The sequence below is a fragment of the Nipponia nippon genome, unplaced genomic scaffold (genome assembly GCF_047370975.1).
Source record: "Nipponia nippon isolate SJK-2023a ecotype South Korea unplaced genomic scaffold, ASM4737097v1 scaffold_3, whole genome shotgun sequence".
In the NCBI taxonomy this organism is placed as follows: domain Eukaryota; kingdom Metazoa; phylum Chordata; class Aves; order Pelecaniformes; family Threskiornithidae; genus Nipponia; species Nipponia nippon.
The window spans coordinates 7,404,536-7,419,662 of NW_028262347.1; the positions used below are offsets into that span (position 1 = coordinate 7,404,536).

Below are 15,127 nucleotides of genomic sequence, written 5' to 3' on the forward strand. Positions count from 1 at the left end.
AGGAGAAACAGGGCAAGGTGGAGCAAGAAAAGTGACTCCTTCATAATTGCACCTATTTAAGGAACAAGTTTACCAGAGTGCAGAGAAATACATTATTCTTCCAATGAATTTAACAACTTTATCTCAATATTTGCAATCATTTCTGTAAGCAAGGCTCTTCCTGTAAGTGCAGGGAACTCTCACACAAGGAGACATAGGAAAACTCTACCTGGACAGATCTACACAGATGGAAGAGGCCAGGCTCACACTCTTACCCTTGCTTTCTCTAAACTGGCCAGCCTGAAACCAGCTCTGTTCCAGAAGATAAAAGGCTACAATGGCTATGTACTAATTCAGAATTAACATATCACAAGAAATCCTCCTTCCTAAACTACATTGTGCTCTAACTATTCATAGGTTCTTATACAAAAAACCCACAAGTTCTCCTGAATGAGATACATCCTCCTTTTTTGATAGAAGGTAGGTTTTGTTGTTGTTTTCATGGTTAAAAAAAGTCATGAAAAGATCCACTATAAACACACAGTACTAGAAAAGAGAAATCTATTATTAAAAAAATTTACACTGCTATGGCAAAATATTATGGTGAATTGCTTGATCATTAATCCTACATATTTTTTTGGTGCTCCAACACAGATCACTCCAGAAGTGCACATCAGGAATAAACAAATACAACTTGAAACATGCACTGGTCTTCAGGAATTTAAACAGCTAAAACACATATACGTATGTTAAGTTAAATAACCAAAGGGTGGATCCAGCTTGTTCGCCTTTAGTTCTTACCTTTGTCTAGGAACTATGAAAAGTGCTCGTACTAGTTTTCTTCTGTTGGCTTTTGTATTCATATTCATGCAAAAATCCATTGCTGCCTATAAAGAGAAAAGTCAATATAATACTTCACCTTTAATGCAGCGCTTTTTTTTATTTAAAGCAATATAGCATGCTTTTCAAAAGCATCTTTTACAGAGCTATTCCTGTTACATGAAGCTGCTTTAAAAAACAAACGTAAAGAAAAAAAAAATCTTCATTTTTGTCTAGAACTGACATAGTTAAAACACATGTCCAGTTACAGGAATATAACCTGATTCTTTGGATCAACACAAGGAAGAAAGCAGCTTTAGGTAGATGGGGAGCAATTGGTCAGGGAATGATGGGAATTAAAAAGGAAGAAGCCAAGTCTACTTCTAAAACAAACTAAAACATAAGAGAATGGGCAGACAAAACCAATATCACCTGGTATTTGGGCAATGGCTGACTAAGTGAGAAAAAGAAAGTATTTCCTCCAGGTTAAAAATGAATTCAGCTACTGCTAGACTCCAAAGCTTCAAATCTTTATTTCCAATCAATCTGATCTAGCCTTATAGCTTTTAAGAGTGGGGAAAAAAGGAAACTATGACTATACCTTGTCTATGAGGTCTCTGTTGACACAATTTGGAAGCTGCTGAAGAAAAGCATCTACTATAAGTTTTAAATGAGATCCAGTACTGGCTTCTTCATCCTCTTGTTCTAACAGAGTGAAATAAACAAGCAGCACACATCTTTAAGCTATGAAATATAATGATTTACAATCACATACCCCAAAGACAGTGCATTTGTAATGTTTAGCTGTTAAACATTCATCCATGGATTCAAAAAACTAGGATATAAAGATGAATACAAAATTTCATTTTTTAATTAAAAAAAAAAAATCCATTGATTGTCTATGCTGACAAAAGCCAAAAGTATCACCTTTAAAGCATGTCTTCCTATTCATGGAGTTCCCTACCTCCTAATTTATACTGTCAGGAGTAACAACAAATACATATTCCTAGAAAACTATGGTAATTTCTTTAGGTGATAAAAGGAGGACCACAAGAAGGCCTAAACATGGGGGAAAATAAAAAAAACCCACCAACAAAACACCTTAATGCAATTGTGGATTCTATTCTTTTATGTATGTTTGCCCTGTAGAAGAAATAGAATTTTTGATCAAAAATGTTTATTAAGGCCATTCTTTCATCCAGTATGTCCGTGACATCTTTTCACTTCATGTAAAAGCTAGAGGCCAACTCAATTCCTTCAGCTGTACAGAAACCAGGGTATAGAACCATAAAGCAACGCAGATGGAGGGTTGATCACATAGCAATTGCAAGGCAAGTGACAACTTGTTCTTTAAGCAAATGCTTCCATGTAATTTGCAACATAAGAAGCAGAGACAGCGACCTGTATCTACTAATTGAGTAACACTACTCAAGCAAAAGACTGCGGGACAACTCTACCATTGAAACTCAGATTTTCTGGTATCAACTATGAAGATCTCACCAGACCAATCCCCCTACAGTTACCCTTTAACTGCAAAACATGTGGTACGCTTCAAAAATTTTCCAGATTTTATTAAGTCCTAGAGAAGAGTCTAGTTGTGCTATAGAGCACAACACGAGCCAAAACAATGAGTTATAACACAAATGCTTGGGAAGAACCCTTCCTTGGCCAAAGCAACACAAAAGAACACTGCTTCCTGACAAAGGAACATGATAATGTTTCGTTTCCTTCCAGTTTGAGGATATTCGGCAGTAACAAGAATACCTAGGAAGTATTTGAAAGGAGAGCAGAGACAGACAGCCTTCAAAAAGGTGAATATGGTAGTGGTGAAATTGCACCCAAATAAACCACAAAATAACCCAAGACTTGGTAAAGTCACTTTGTCTTTACAGGCTAAACTAGCATACAAGACTGAAGTTCCTTTTTCAAGTTAGTGAAAGGCAAAGAGAAAACAAAGATGCTACACTGTAGGACGTTTTTCCCTTGGGTTTTTTTGGAGATGGCTGGGGGTAGGGGTTGAGCTTAAGTAGAGAAACACTAAGAATTGTTCCAAGGAACACTACCAGCTACCCTATCTTGAAGATGCCAGAGACTGAAGCAAATGATGGCCTCCTCTCTTGCACAGGCAACTAGAAGTCAGAAGAACAAGAGAGAAGGGTTCATTAAGAAAGGAGAAAAAAGAAAAGGAAGAAGTTCCAGATGCTCTGACAAAAGAGGACCATGAAGTTTAAGGAACCCTGACTCTCTCATCACCCATATACTCAAAGTTAGAGTTCACTAGGATGCATGCAATAGCTCAAACCAGACAATTTTACTACCAAATCTTGTTTTAATGCATTTTTCCATTTAGATATTTACAGCCACACCTTCCTGTCTCCTTTTCTTCCCCTTTTTCCCTTACAGCCATTAGTTGTCTCACCTCAGTCTTCTATTCAAACTGACTCAATGCTCTTGAAGTAACTTAAAAAAATAAGTCTTCGACAATTCAGTCACTTTTCAAGACAATCTTTCAAGAGACCCTGCTATCACATTCAATTTCAACAGTTCCCAAATATATCTCTTGTTTCACTGGTCCTCTCCCTCACTGGAGGGCTACAGATATTCTCACATTATATTTCTATCTATTTCTTTCTCATCAGTAGGTGGATCCTTTCTAAGAGGAAAGGCTTTTTTGTAGTACCTGAAGCAGGTTTGGGACTTAAAACAGAAAATTAAGAATTTTACAGTGACAGGAAGTGAAATGGTCAGAGCTTCCTTCTCTAAGGCAAACAACGATTTTAAATATGCAATTCATGCAAAAAATGAGTTCATTTCTTGCTTTTCACTTTGATCCTCTTGAGTTCCAGTCTTTCATCATCACTACATTTTAAAACTGTATTACCTCTTCTTAAAAATTTACAAGTAGTAATGTATAACAATTACGGTTAGACTATTTGTAATAGTCTATCTGGGTGCGGATCAAATCATGCAGTAAGATCATTCTAGAAACTGAAAGAAAAATTATTTTTTCTTTTTAAACACCTTTACATTTAACCAGAAATGCATGCAATCCTGCAATATTCAGGAAGAAAGTATGAGAAGACCCTAAGGACTTACTGAAGTTGTTCTCCTGCAAGGATTGGTGCCAATCAATCTTCTGCTTCAGTAACAACGGTTATTCGCTTTCCCCTCTCCCTGCACACATACTTTCTGATAAAGCCCTGGCTCCCTCATCGTTCACGTCTTTTTTCAATTTTTACAAAACTATAACTTTACAGAGGGCTCTCTCCTAGAAAATCCACTCTGCCCGAAAGCTTCACTCTACTTTGTATAGTATCACCCAGACAGTGGAAATAACAGAATTGCTTTTGTGATGCTAGTAGCTATTCCTCTGTGAGATGAGCTTCTGTAATGAATTTGATCATGCAGGAGCCGTCACATTCAGATGGTACAAACCAACACTGTGAGCAAATTGTTGGCTGGATCCCCCTTCTCTGTACAACACTTAGGCAGAAGCATAATGTTAAACATCTTGTTGAATCAAAGCCTCGCTGAGCAATGTGTTCAGAATCTGGTCTCACAAGTCTTCCAAATCCAAAAACTATTTCTTAATGAGTATTTTTAGATCTTTTTTTAATTCTTGCTCTTCTGATAGGAACTTTGCTAGCTCTCTAAACACTGTAGCAAAATTAACAGGCTTGACTTAATACTCACTGCTACACATCATCTCTGCTGCTGACCAACCTTACAAAAACTGGTGCTAGATATATATTAACATCAGACTCCTCCTGCTCCCAGTACCCTTGATGGCTTCCACCCTGGCCATTCCTTACTTAACATCTCTGTCTCCATTCACACAGCTTTTTTTTTAACATTTTATCTTCTTTTTTAAAAACAACCTCAAAACTCACTTCTTTCAGCATGTTTTCCGTCACTATTTTCAGCTCCGGTGCTATCTGCTCCCTCTCTCTTCCCTGAGCATATTGAAAATAAGAAAATTAAGATTCACTCAAAGTTAACACAATAGAGAAACAAAATAAATTAGCTGAATTCCTGGTAAGCAAACCTCTTCAACTAACTGCTTCAACTTTCCTTTTACATGTCATATCTTAAACTTAGCTGACTATGGACTCCAACCTTCAGGAAAAAAGTGCAGAAACAGGCACTGCAATGCTGTGAAAGATGCTACACCAGGGCAGACCTGCTTTAAAAACACACACTTTGGAAAACTGCCCTGTCTCCCTCGTATTTGGACAGGGGAGGAAAGACTGAAGAGAAGTGACAGAGGAGATGCAGAAGTAACAGAAGATATGCAGTACCCACTGTCTGACTGGACTGTCTACCCTATTTATCCTATTTTCCCCTCTATAATTTACTTATTCCCTCTGCCAATGAAATCCGCACCCCCAGATTATCACAATAACTAAAGCTGCTTTTTTTCTTCATCTTGGACCTTACATCTAAGACCCTGCTATACTTTGTGCACTCTCCCTTTTTATACTAAAGGCCCATCTCAACCTGGAAATACTCTGTTTTATGTTTGTAATAGAGTCATAATACAGTCGTTTCATTCCTTGCTGGCTTTGCACAAAACATTACTACTACCTTACCTCAAGTACAGATGCACAAAAGTTCTGTACATATGAAGAAAATTAAAGCTATATTTTGCAGCTGAAGGACACCTAATTTTCCTAATTTCAAATCTAAGTGAATTTTACTTAACAGAAAGGCTGAAAAAAAAATCTACCGGTTCACTAGATAGAAATACATCACAGAACTTGAAACATCATCTAAATTAAGATTTTTCTTAATTCTGTATATTTGGTGCTACCAACTAGGGGTGTTCAGAATTCCACACCCACAACAAAAAAACAATCATTGTGTTTCTCTATATGTTTCAAGTAAAGTAACATTTATATGCTGCTAATTTATAGCCTAGTTTTCTAGCAGAACAAGGATTTGGCGATCATATCTATTTTAATTTCCATCATTAATTTATGAAGCTACTTGTCAGTATCAAAGAAATTTGACAAAGGTGTAGAATTCGCAAAGACACCTTAGATTAACCTTTCAGATGGGAATATGTTTAGTCAACAGCTAGTTTAAAAATGGAAACTAGTATTGATGGTTAATATTTTATATTATGACAAAGCATGCATCATCTTCCTTTTACAATCAAAAGCATGATCATCAGTCCCTTCTGGGCTCCTGTACGTGCTCAAACTGGCATTGCCTCCTAGTGAGCTAGAACTATACAGAAACTGCATCTTCTATTTCTGATCTCATCTCCTGTTATTCCTTCCTCACTTCTACAGGATCTCACTCTCATGTTACTTAGCTTTGTCTTTAGATTTGGAATAATCTTCATCCTCCTATCAAGTGAAGAATCCTTTCAAAAAAAAAAAAAAAAAAACCAAGAAGGAAACATCCACGTTCCTTTAGATGTCTACTGACAAAGTATTTTGGCCTATCTAGCAGGCTATGACCAATCCAGAATGAACTGCTGTTTTTCCTTTTGATTCCAAGACAACGCCTATGTGTACCTCCCTTACAGATAGCTGGAACCAAGCTCTTCACTGTTTTGTTTGAGAGCTCTGACCAGAGGGTAACAACTCACTAAAGGTCAACGTCCTGCAATTAAAACTTAACATCTTACCCAGCTTAATGAGCTGATGACTACTCAGAGAAGAATATAAATGGAAGGGAAAATTTTTTCCAGAGGGTATGGCTTTTTCCAACCTGTCTGAGTAAAGAAAGGAAAAACCTAAGGAAATATTACATAGAATTATCCTGACAGTTTTCCTTTCAGAAGGAATCTGAAACCGTCTGACTCTGGAGCTGTCTAATTTCTTCAAATTTGTGAGGTGTCACAGACCAGCACAGTCCCAAACTTAATCTCAGCTCAACTAACTTTAGGTACACAAGAGAGGCATCCAACTTAAAGACCCATATGCCCTAACACTTCCCTATTGTCAGCTGAGAGAGACTAGCACTTTGAGGAGTTGTTCAAGCTACTCAACGTCCAAACCCACAGATCCATGCATCAGCTTGGTTAGATGAACCTACGCTTTAAACACCGACACACAGTCTTTGCCAGGGCCTGAACTTCTTTGCTTTGATGTGAACTCCACGGCTTGAAGTTTTGGCTTTAACTTGTTAGGTTTTATAGCCCAATGCAGTTTCAAGCAAGAGGATGATTAGACTATAAATTCACTAGATCAGGTAAGATTTTCACTTTTAAGCCACAGAATCTCCAGCCAGTGGACTCTAGATGCTATTTTTTTCCACATTCTAGACACAGAACAAGTTTCCTGCTTCAGAAATGAAAGAAAAAAATCTGCATTGGTCCTTGGAAATCCAAAGCAGCAAAACCGATGTGTCTTACAAACCAGGCTCAAAGATGACACCTCACTTGCTCCTCTATGAATTTGGCTCTTAACACCTGATGTTGCTTTCCCACTATTCAGTACCACTGAAAGAAAAGCTTGCGACTCATAAGAAGAATTCTTAAGAAACATTTTGCTGCTGTTTCTCCTAGTAAAACCCAACACAGCTAGATTTTCACAGGTGCCATTTGCAGCCCTTCATGCACAGAGGTTAGAATTCTTAAATCCTGCTATGTAAAGCCATAACGTCAAAAGGAAAGTCTTTAACAATAAGACAGAAAGGCAGAGCTGAATCTTAGATTTCAACAGAAGTTAAAAGCAGAAAATACTTTATTAGTACCCTAAGCACATTTGATAAGAAAATAATTTATGCACTGAAGCCTACATACTTCTAGTCATTTTTCAGACAACTGCCTTCACATTTGATTTATTTTTAAAAGCTATATGATGGATTCAATAACTTTCACTACATAAACCTCCGTACAATACTGTTCACTTGTATCTGAATGTTGTTACGAATGCATTTTTTACCACAATCCTAAGAGTTTCTAGCTACTACAGTTTCATAAATCAATAAATAGTTCTCCCTGAAGTCACTCTACCTACTGACTAAAAACCATTAAGCTCAAAAAAAACAATCAGGAAACAACAAAAGAACTCCTAAACCCAATTCTTTTTACCTTGCTCATCAAGCAGCTTTTTTGTAAGATCTTCTGCCTCGTCTCCACAGTCTAACTCCAGAGGATCATCATTAATATCCAGGTTCTCCAGCTCCAACTCCAAATCCTCGCTCCCAGGTGCTTCTTTATTATCTTTGGCATCTTTTGAATCTATTTAAAAGTCAAGTCGAAATATTGAACTATTAAACACACGCAGTCATGATTAGAATACAGGAAGACTCACGTTGCTAAACCTACATCTCTTGAGTGTCTTAGTTGCATTAAAAGGAAATGTGGAAAAGAATATCTACTTCTTGAGACTATACTGTCTCGTCGGTTAGGTCTCAGTGGTTTGATATCCCTCATATAGCTCTACCCATACGCCTGAAAACTGTTAAGGATTGACAACAGTTTTTAGTGCTTTGGTTTGTTCTGAACTATACCTGGTACATCTTCACTGGATGACATGCATACAATTCAGACAGAACAAGATATTCAGAAATGTAGCAATCCAAGTCCAAAAGTGCTTAAAATTGATTGCCAGGCCATCACGTGTAAAGTGCAAACAAAAAACAATTGCATACTGGGAAGGTCAGATAGAAAAACAGTATCCTCCAAAACCCCAGTAAATGAATATCACAAACATTAGTCAAAAAGAGCCAGATTCAAAGGTACAAATTCTAATTTAATGTTTGCACTGCATATTCTTCAAAGCTCAGCTGATAACAAAATTGTCAAAGCAAGGTAAAGTATTTTGTACAGACCAAGAAAAAAAAAAAAAGCAAAAAGCAAACAGGAAGAAGATACTGAAGAAATAATGTGCTATGAAGAAGGTCAAATAAAAACCATATTTTCCTTGAGCACAAATAATCTATGAATCTCTAGATGAAGATTCAGAAAGGAATAGCTAATGTTTTTCTTGGACAACACTGGTCCAGCATAGTAATCTCTTGGAAAAATGCTATATCCACAACATTTTACTATTCTTTTAGGCCTCCTTCAAGCCTCATTTGCAGACTACGCTTCACAAAAGAAATAATTTTGAAGGCAAGTAACTTTATTAAAATACTTGATTTTTTCAAACAAAACCATGACAACTAAACAGTGTACACGTCACATGGAAACAGCAGACTCACAAAGCAAGCAACCTGTTTAGAATCACAGAATCGTTAGTCTGGAATGGACCTTGGTGAGGTCTCTAGTTCAACCTTCTGCTCAATGTCAATGAGCACTGTATTCAGAGCAGCTTTCTCGGGGATTTCTTTCCAGTTATCTTGAAAAATCTCTTAAGGCAGAGATTCCAGTCTCCCTGGGCAAGCTGCTCCAACATCTAATTATCCTCACAGGGAAATTTCAGAATTTAGAAATCAGAAAGAAGGCCATGAGCTATAAAGTTGAAATTCCATTAATACTCAACACTGACCTACTGCATGAGTGTATTAGAAAACCGCGTAGCCTGTGTCTTTGGTGGCATTTTCTCAACGCCAAAACACTGCTCTTATCCAAACATGCATCTTCTGTTACACGTTGAGCCAGTGCAGGTGAACGCCATTTTTATCCCATTACAACTAAAGTCTACCAATGCCTGGTTGTGAACCTAGGGCTGCATCAGAAGTGAGGAACCATCCAGGCCTTTCAATCTACTGGAATTTTATACTGAGACAGTTGGCTACCATTGACAACTTAGTGGAAAAAACAGAATGAACAGTAACACCTTTCAAAGAAGGTAAACTTTTAGGTTTCTGACAGAAAAGTTAAGGTTTACTCACATTGGTTAATCTCCAATTATTTTAAATTTAAAATTCTACCGATACTGAAATGCATTTACTTGTTTTCCTTCCTTGAATACCACACCCAGATATAATCCCTATTCCCACATAGTTTCTTCCCCAAAAATTCATCCAAACTGATGTACTGTCCTGATCACCACAAATTATTTCAGTGGAGACTCACTACTTCCATCAAATTTGCATACCTGTTGGACAAGATATTTTAAAAAAAATACTCATCTAAGTGTTCTACCTCTTGATTCATCTTTGCCGGAATCCTTGTTCTGGGAACATTTTTCATTATCTTTAAACAAAATTGCTGGCACAAAAGCCTTTAAGTCGATGAGATTCTCATAGAAGTTTCTAGCATCTTCGTCTTCCCAGATACCCCCCTCCAGGTCATATTCGCCAGGTTTTCCTGGTGTGAAAATATCAATACCGGGTCCATGTTCTGCAAATAGTGAAACCATAAGAAAGTTACGTACACAAATTTCTCACCTTCTAAATGCAGGCACCTTTAAAGATTAAAAAAAATACTTTTAGAAACATGTTAACCTATTTATTACTACCACTTTTAGCAACCCAATCTTAATATTAGATATATCAATAAGCTATCTTAAAACTGTAAATTTGCCATTGATAGAAAACACAGTGTCAGAGTGAAAGTCAAATCAAGTAAAATCAAGCAACACATCATGTGGTATTAGAAAGGAAAGCTATAACAGACTTTACCTGCATTAGCCTAAAAAGTAATCGCTTTGAGCATGATGAACTGTACCCCACTGTATTTTAAGAACAGAAGTTTAAAAAGAATAATTATAAATTTAGAGGCATTCAGGAAATACAGCTTTTTTAAGCTCAAGATCACTGCAGACAAAAGGTACACCCATGATTTCAACAACATCTCTAAATCTAAAATTTGAGATTCATTAAGGCATTGAATAGCTCTGCCAGTTAAATGCTGTACTTCTCAGGAGGTCAGAGAGCCACCTAGCGACTTATCTGGCTTAACAATATGTTCCTGCTTATAACGTCATGACCCAAAATATACTTCAAACTCATTTTTTAACATTATCAGATTTTAAAAAACTCTAACATATACAGTTCTTTAAATATTTAAAAAATGCATTAAATTAAATGGGAAGGATTAGATTAAAAACGTTTTTAATTTTCCATTTATTCCTGTATTACCTGAAGCAAATCTAAAGAGATATTACTTAAGTTACTGTAACTACACAGCATATACAATAGTTACAGTTATATGTTAGGTTTAATTACTTTAATAAAAAACTACGTATTATTCATTTGTTGATATCCTTAAAGAGGAAAGCCTAAATAAAAAGAAATCAATGGAAAGAACACATCAGTAAGAGGGTTTGGTTAGCTTTCCCACCACATCCAAGCCAAGTCCAGCATCCTGTTTACTTGCTTTAGTAGATGGCCTACCCTCAGGTGTTGGTTTCTCTTGGGGAAGGTCAGGCATATTTTCATCCAAAAGATCAGCTAGAGACTGGGAATTTGCCAACAGCTTCTGATAGGACATTGCAAATTCTTCATATTGCTTGTGTCGATCTTCACTCAGCTCTCCCTTGGAGTGAAGAATGCGCCTACAAAAATCAAAGTTACAGTAAGACAACCTTTTTTCTTAAAATATATTTGAGCTATGCTGAACCACTACTGATTTCTCTACTGAGCAAAGCCAACCTTCTCTCTGAGGGAACAGTGAGTATCCTAGTTTAGACTGCAATAGCAAAAATTTGAGCAACGCTGTTTTTTCTAAGCAACCATACTGAATTACCGACTTCAGTATCATTGAGCATGCCATGATTATCCTGTTAACAGTCCTGCACAGTGAAAAGACTCTATAGTAAAACATTCAACTAACATGAAAGCTGGATAAAAGTTGCTTTGCATCTGTAAGAATACATTTCCATGTTGTTCAAATGGGCAATCATTGCCAGGAAGCTCAAAAAAAGTTGCACATTAAAACCAGTCCATTAATTTTCCAACAACCCAAGTTATTTCAAGGCTATCGGTCCAAATCAAGAGCAGTTACATTTATTTTTCACTTGCTCTTTGTTTTCTTCTATGAAACTATCCATATTTATTTTAAATTCTCATTTTTAAAACCGAAATCTTGTCAAAAGCAACTTGCATTTAAAGGAACATAATCACTGCTTACAAGTGCACAGGGAAGCAGTTGCAGGATTGACGCAGGACAGTACAACTCACTTTTCTTACCAATCTAACTACAATTAAGGCCTAACGATTCACCAGCTATTGCTCAACACCATATACCAGCTTAAAAATGGTCTCACTTGTTTTTAAGCAGTAGACAATATAGTTCAAAAGTGTTACTCACTACATACTTTTTCATTTTGCCAGTCTTCATTATCTACTTTCAAAGTCATATAAAACTTCACATAATCGGTTTGACAAGACCAGATCTTCTCTACAGAAACATGCTAAAACAAAAACCACTTAAAGCCCTCTATGCTTGCTGAAAGCCAAGGCATTTTAAATTGACATCACTTTGTAAAATCATCCAGTAAATACTAGGACTGCAAGTTACAGATGTATCTTTCATTTCAGAAAGACAAATCTTTGCCTCATTTTCAAAAGACTCCCTTTTACTCCCTATTGAATTTAGTTGCTCTTATTTACTGTAACTACATATTTTAAGAAAAGGAAGTAATCTAAAATGATCGATTATTTCAGAAAACACCAAAAGCCAATGTTAACATTATAAAATTTTATGAAGTAACATACAGCTTTTCTTCTTGTATTTTCTCATTTCTAACATAAAAGTTGTACAAAAAAAAAAAAATTCCTCAAGTCCCTTGAAAACTCTTGGACTAAAGCAATTTTGATAATTATCAGCAAGTTACCATCCATTTAGTTCAATTTATTAGTTACAAACAACCAAAAAGTACACTTCTTGATTCTGGTAAGGTGTTATACAACTTCTAAAGTCAAACACCAAAAAGGAATATAAATAACAGAAACCTCTGTAAAAGTCCCTATACAAGCTAGAAATACAAAACATCCTGGATTTTAAGCAACAAATATCAAGAACTTTCAGCAGTTTGTACCAAATATACAGAACAGGTAACCTCTGCTAGTACAAAGCTTGCCACAGAAGACTGATGAAAGACTGTCAATCCTTGATTTTTGGATTAACTAAGAATAAACTGATTGCTCATTAGCAATGTTCTAGTCTGTCCCCAACCTGAGCTCCCGAGAAGTGCATTTTCCCCATCTTTGGCATGATCCGCTCTGCATGAACAGTTCTTGCGAGGACGAGGCACAGTCAGTTCTTTCCCAGGAGGGGACACTTCAGGCCAGCTGAGCTGTTTGGGGGACTGCTACAGCTAAGATACAAATGGGCTCAGAGCAAACGTGGACTTTCAAAGGGAAGCGGACAGAATGAGCTTGCCTAGCAAGTTTCCAATTTGTTTTACACTAGCCTGAATAATGCTAGTAACATTGGACTAACTGGCTGTAAGCACTGACAATGCACCCTGCACCGAGATGAAAGCATCAGAAGATAAAGTTTGGAATAAGGTGCAAATGCCGTAATTCCTAAAGCAGGTTGCATCATCCCATTATCATTAGGCTTTTATTAAGCAGTAAGTATACAACCACATTCTTGCCAAAAAGACTCAAACATTTCACAGCATAAATATTCTAAAACAGTTTAAGGAATGTAAGTTGAGGGATATAGGTCTCGGTTTTTTTCAGTTCCGGGTTAACTGTAAAACCAAAGTCATCTTTGTACGCAACACGCTTACAGGGTGAGCAACAAAATCCCTGTCTGCTCAGAACCAAAACTTGACATAGATGTCTTGCCAGAGGGCTAGAAGCAGTAACATTAGAAAAAGTTCTATTTCTTGACCCTCTTACAAAAACACACCTATATAACGTTTTACCTGCTCCTGCAAAGTAGAGCAAGAAAAATTAACAAATTAAATAACCATTGACAATTTCTAAAGTGTAGTAGTTCAGTTTGGATTCAGGAATCAATGTTAAGCGCCAATTCATAGCCTTTCCATGGAGACAGCTATCCATTATGTACATATTTTAAGTTTAATACCAGCAGCCTCATAAACATGAGCACTGAAGCTCCGTGGTATTATTAAAAAACAAAAAAGCAACGTGCTGTAACAACAGTACAAGAGCTTCAGTTCTCAGTTTCAGTTCCCAAAAGACAAGTGTTAACAAATTCAAGCAAGCTAAATAAAGCATACTAAGCAAACTTTAAAAAGCACAATTCATTTTTGAATACAATTAAATATACAACATACAATACTTATCTTACTTTGTCTCTTCAGAATTTCATGAAGTGCCACAACACAGGTTCAGCAGATCTTAAAAACATCCTTAATTTAGACAAAAGAAGTCTCTTCCATATCCAACACTCATTTTTGAAAACTCAGACTAGAATTTGGGAATCAAGTTGTTGCCTTCCAGTGACACAGCCTACACAGATTGTGCTGTGCCCTTAGCTGTGTAACCAAGCGACCATCAGGTTCCACTGTCAAAGCGTAACTCACAGTAGCTTTCCTAATTATCCACTTGCAGAAACCCTTGTGTCTAATAATGCTTTAATTTTACCTAAATGATTCAGCAGGTAACACAATATTAAAGCACTGTTAAGGTTAGCATATTCATTTTCAATTAACTCAACCGATCTGTACAGCTTGAGTTATTTCACAGTCATTCTCCTGACACAGGTAAATTCAAGAGGTATTTACCTGACAAAATATCATGACCTAAACAGATGAAACTGTTGATGCACAAGAGGGAACAGTTCGCTCCCTGTTCACTTCACCAGTTCTGGACTAACAGTGGGAATAAAAGCTGCTGCTATCAGCAAAGTGGATCAGGTTTCAAATACACAGAGGACCATTTTTTCCAATGGGATTATTCCTTTTTTTTTTTTAAAGAAAAAAAAAAACAACTACAACAAACAACACCACCACATCACCACAATCACTTTTCAGAAATCCACAGTTTAGGAAGATTTCTATAGTATTCACAGACTTCTTACCAGGCAAGTTTCTATCTTTGACCTCATGCCTTGCACATCCACAGCATGCAAATGCCAAGCATCTCTCTTGTTACAGACACGTTGTAGAGCAAATAAAACTAGGCAGGAAAGTTTTTTGATGCCTTGTATCTTTAACAAAACCTATTCCCCAACTTTTATTAAGCAGCTAAAATAAACATCTAAAAGTTCAGACAGATAAAATAAAATTATCTTCATCCAGTGATAAACTACACTTCTTCACATTCCTTCCCCAAAACAACTCGCACCCAAGTTCACAGGGATAATTCAGGCGATAATGTGCATACGGAGGTCTCTAGTCTGATCTACTCAAAGCAGGCTCAATGACGAGATCAGACCAGGCTCCTCAGGGCTCTATCCCGTCATTTTTATTCAGTTGTGCAAGTAAACATTAAAGTATATTTCCCTCTCCACATTGCTTACGTTCTTTCTTCTTCGTGGTTTCTTAACATTCTTCATATCTCTTGG

The 15,127-nt window shown here is 36.7% G+C and overlaps 1 protein-coding gene across 5 annotated transcripts in view; it reads right to left on the bottom strand.

The window, feature by feature from the left end:
• Positions 1-15,127, bottom strand: part of UPF2 (UPF2 regulator of nonsense mediated mRNA decay) — a 69,598-nt gene that overhangs the window by 46,099 nt on the left and 8,372 nt on the right. For all 5 annotated transcript variants that reach the window (XM_087764903.1, XM_087764904.1, XM_087764902.1 and 2 more), the window contains 5 exons: positions 11,038-11,198; positions 9,845-10,042; positions 7,844-7,993; positions 1,400-1,503; positions 781-866 (listed from right to left, as the gene is read on the bottom strand). In XM_087764903.1, coding sequence (XP_087621029.1) covers positions 781-866; positions 1,400-1,503; positions 7,844-7,993; positions 9,845-10,042; positions 11,038-11,198 — 699 coding nt within the window. The remainder of the gene's footprint in view (positions 1-780; positions 867-1,399; positions 1,504-7,843; positions 7,994-9,844; positions 10,043-11,037; positions 11,199-15,127) is intronic.